At 36.5% G+C, this 3,730-nt stretch overlaps 1 protein-coding gene across 1 annotated transcript; it reads left to right on the forward strand.

Moving 5' to 3' along the window:
* Positions 1 to 405: 405 nt before the first annotated feature.
* zgc:92591 (uncharacterized protein LOC436997 homolog) lies at positions 406 to 2,200 on the forward strand. The gene is made up of 2 exons (XM_056249305.1): positions 406 to 630; positions 1,856 to 2,200. The coding sequence occupies exons 1-2, from the start codon at positions 514 to 516 to the stop codon at positions 2,090 to 2,092; spliced, it is 354 nt and encodes a 117-aa protein (XP_056105280.1). The 5' UTR covers positions 406 to 513; the 3' UTR covers positions 2,093 to 2,200.
* Positions 2,201 to 3,730: the final 1,530 nt, after the last annotated feature.

A 3,730-nucleotide genomic window follows, 5' to 3' on the forward strand; every position in this document is an offset into this window, starting at 1 on the left:
AGGTCACCCAAAAAATGTAATTCTGTCATCATTTACTCACCCTCATGTTTTTCCAAACCTGTACAAGTTTCTTTCTTCTGCTATACACAAAAGAAGATATTTTGAAGAATGTCTGTAACCAAACAGTTGATGGGGCCCATCATTGACTTCCATAGTAATATGGAGAAGAAGAAGAAAAAAAACTCACAGGTTTGGAACAATATGAGGGTGAGTAAATGATAACAATTTTCATTTTTGGCTTAACTACCCCTTTAACTTATCTGTTTACCAACTAAAATGTGACACAGGAGGTAGAAAAATAAAACAACTTGAACGCTTACTGGATATCCTGAGTGGAGATCTGACTTCCGCTCGCCACGCGAGATTGAGAGCAGACGCTTTCCAATTAGTGTACACTTCCGTACACGTCATAAATGGCTGATGAAGGCCTGCTGAAGACCTGCCGAAGCGGCAAACACGTAGCTGAAAGCAACAAATATTGCTTAGTTTCATTAATAAAAAGAAAAATCCAGTATGTCTAATGAAGGAGCCAAAAAAAAAGGAAAAGTACCAGGAGACAAAAAACCAACTAAACGGAGAGCAAAGAGGAGGGAAACTTATGCAGTGTATATCTACAAAGTTTTGAAGCAGGTGGGTGAGTTTTCATAAATAATAAAGATTATCGAAGAATACTTATCAAACGGATGATTCCCACTGTAAATGTTGATTGATGACTTGCGTTTGACGCCACGTGCAATCGCGATGGATTCGTGAATGATTCATTCTTATGAGTCGAATCTTTTCGATGTGTCGGTTGAATCGCTCCGAGAGGTTCTCGAGTCATGCGTCTTTTTGATTCACTGAACAAAGAACCGTTTGTTTTAGATCTGTCCGATTCGGGATCAAATGTTTACAACTTGATAAGCCTATCAATTTAGTCAATAAATACCCACAAGAAAACGAAATTGTTTTTATTAAAAAATATTGGTATATCATAAGAAACTTTTCATCCAATAAATGTAAGTATATATTTTTTTTATAATGTAGGCTAAATTTTATCCAGGTTCTAAATGGCATTATCCATTTAATCCATAGAATTATGGCTAGGACACAACACTTCAATAAACGCTTTGTCTAATAAATAGGCCTGTCAAATCGATTAATCACATCTAGTGTGTGTGTGTGTTTGTTTATCTCAGTAGTCAACATTTGAAGTGGATCAACTTTTTATCAAAGTTATACATGAATACGTACATATACATTTTGAACAATAGCCTACCCGTTCTTGTCATATGACAACTTTGATTTAACTTTTTTGATCCACTTCAGATGTTGACACACACACACACACACACACACACACACACACACACATACACACACACATATATATATATAATTAAATACAAACTTTTATGTGATTAATCGATTTCATAGTACTACTACTACTACTACTAAAATATAACCAAAAGACATGGACACCCCACCATGTGATTACGTCATGATATAAAAATATATATATATATATATATTATTTATTTATTTTTTACATCATGATGTAATCACATGGTGTGTGTGTCAACATCTGAAGTGGATCAAAAAAAGTGAAATGAAATCAAAATATATATATATATATATATATATATATATGTACTAGTTTTTGAACTGAACTGAACTTATATATGCTAATGAACTGAATTTTTAATCGTTGCTTGGAACCTGTAAGCGGCCCATAGTTATTAGGCCAATTAGCTATATTACTAGGTGGAAGAATTGTTTACCCTCATTATTAGATATTAAAATGTAATATTTTAATCACAGAACTGTTGTTGCTTATTGCTTATGTGTGTGTATATATACATGCATTCCACCATAGGTTCATCCGGACACTGGTATCTCCAGCAGGGCCATGAGCATCATGAACTCGTTTGTTAATGACGTGTTCGAGCGCATCGCTACAGAGGCGTCCCGGCTCGCGCACTATAACAAGCGCTCCACCATCACGAGCAGAGAGGTGCAGACCGCAGTCAGGCTCCTGCTGCCCGGGGAACTCGCCAAACACGCCGTGTCAGAGGGAACCAAGGCCGTCACCAAATACACCAGCTCCAAGTGATCACCTGAGAGCTGTCCAAGGGGTGGGAATCTTTTCAACTAATACAAAAAATGTAAAGGCCATGTTTGCAATCACTATTCAATATTAATAAATGCACACAGAAACTTGGGTGGAACCGGTATTCGTTATTCTGGTTTAAAAAGCAATCTCTTTGCTCAGGTTTATTTGCAAGTGCAGAAGAATACTGCACTGAGGGAATGGTATCTAATGATTATGCGCTTATGTACAATGTATACCATACTACAAAACTTGGAAACAACTGATTTTTCCTGATTAAATATTAGTTTATAAATGTCCATGCTGTTACCATAGTACTACTGAATATTATTTACATGATTGTTAGTCTTATTAAAGGGTAACTTCACCCAAAAATGTAAATTCTGTCATTAATTACTCACCCTCATGTCGTTCATCTTCAGAACACAAATGAAGATCTTTTTGGTGAAATCTGAGCGCTTTCTGTCCCTCCATTGACAGCTACGCAACTACCACTTTGACTCTTCAAAAAGTTCATAAAGAGATCGTTAAACTAATTCATATGAATTGAGTGATTTAGTCCAAAGTTTTGGAAAGACTCGATCGCTTTATATGATGAACAGATTGAATTAGGCCACTATTATTTTTGGCTGAGCTATCCCTTTAAAGTCCCCATGAATTCAAAATTGGCCATACTTACTTTGTTTGCCTAAATTGATCGTTTTGTGGTGAACAATTCATCCATGCAAGTCAATCCACACAAATTTTTTTGGCTTCGTAATCTTTAATCCAAATCTGAAATTTCCCCTCCCCTCTGCGTTGGAGGACCTTGCCTGATGACGTAGGTTTCACGGTTTGGGCGTCTTCTTAACATCCATAACCACGCCCCTCCAACTGACAGTAGACAGGCTGAATGAAAACACCTACTTTTCTAGATCCAATCAGGTGCTAGTTGGGGAAAAAGCCACGCCCACCATTTTGCCTCATTTAGTATTCCGTTTCTCTCGGAAATACGTCACAACACTGGAGAAAAGTCGTTTGCAACTTCCGGTTCACGGGGACTTTAAGATTCGTCATCTCAAATATGTATTGAGGGTATAATTGGGCTAAAATGTGACTTAGTGGCCAAGGAAAGTCGAAGTTTCACATTTAAGCTGCAACTTCTTAAAGTTTTTATAGCTTAGCCATAGTGATTGCATACAGTTTGGAGTGTATAATATCTTGCAAATCAGGACATGAATATCTCAAATTTACCCTCAGGGATCAATAAAGTGCATCTTTCTGTTATGTGCAGAGATCTTTCACACTGTAGTGTTGTATTCTCGCCACTAGATAGAGTCATTTCAACACTATTGAGACCTGAGCAACTCATTTTGATGAGTTTTTCATGAGGTACTGAGTCAAATAGTCACAGCCTGGAACGGATTGGAGCAACACTTTCATTTGCCATGTGCATGGGTTTGTTTTCCACACTGAATTAATTTTACATGGGAAAATTAATTTGAAAAAAGTTGAATTTAATGAATAAACAGCCTTACACCACAAAGCCATTTGAATTTCTGTGTATTTCAAACAAAAGAAACCACAGTGAATCAAAAACGTCTTACAAAAAAAGGTTAACAAATATATAATGAAGTTGCTTTTTTAAAATGGGAATGTTTG

The sequence above is a fragment of the Rhinichthys klamathensis genome, unplaced genomic scaffold (genome assembly GCF_029890125.1).
Source record: "Rhinichthys klamathensis goyatoka isolate OS25496 unplaced genomic scaffold, OSU_Roscu_1.1 h1tg000059l_1, whole genome shotgun sequence".
NCBI lineage: Eukaryota > Metazoa > Chordata > Actinopteri > Cypriniformes > Leuciscidae > Rhinichthys > Rhinichthys klamathensis.

Excerpts from the sequence above, each read along its gene's own strand:
- zgc:92591 (XM_056249305.1), top strand. The coding sequence starts at position 514 with ATGTCTAATGAAGGAGCCAAAAAAAAAGGAAAAGTACCAGGAGACAAA. Across the intron at positions 631-1,855 it reads TCTACAAAGTTTTGAAGCAG|GTTCATCCGGACACTGGTAT; the intron begins GTGGGTGAGTTT and ends ATTCCACCATAG.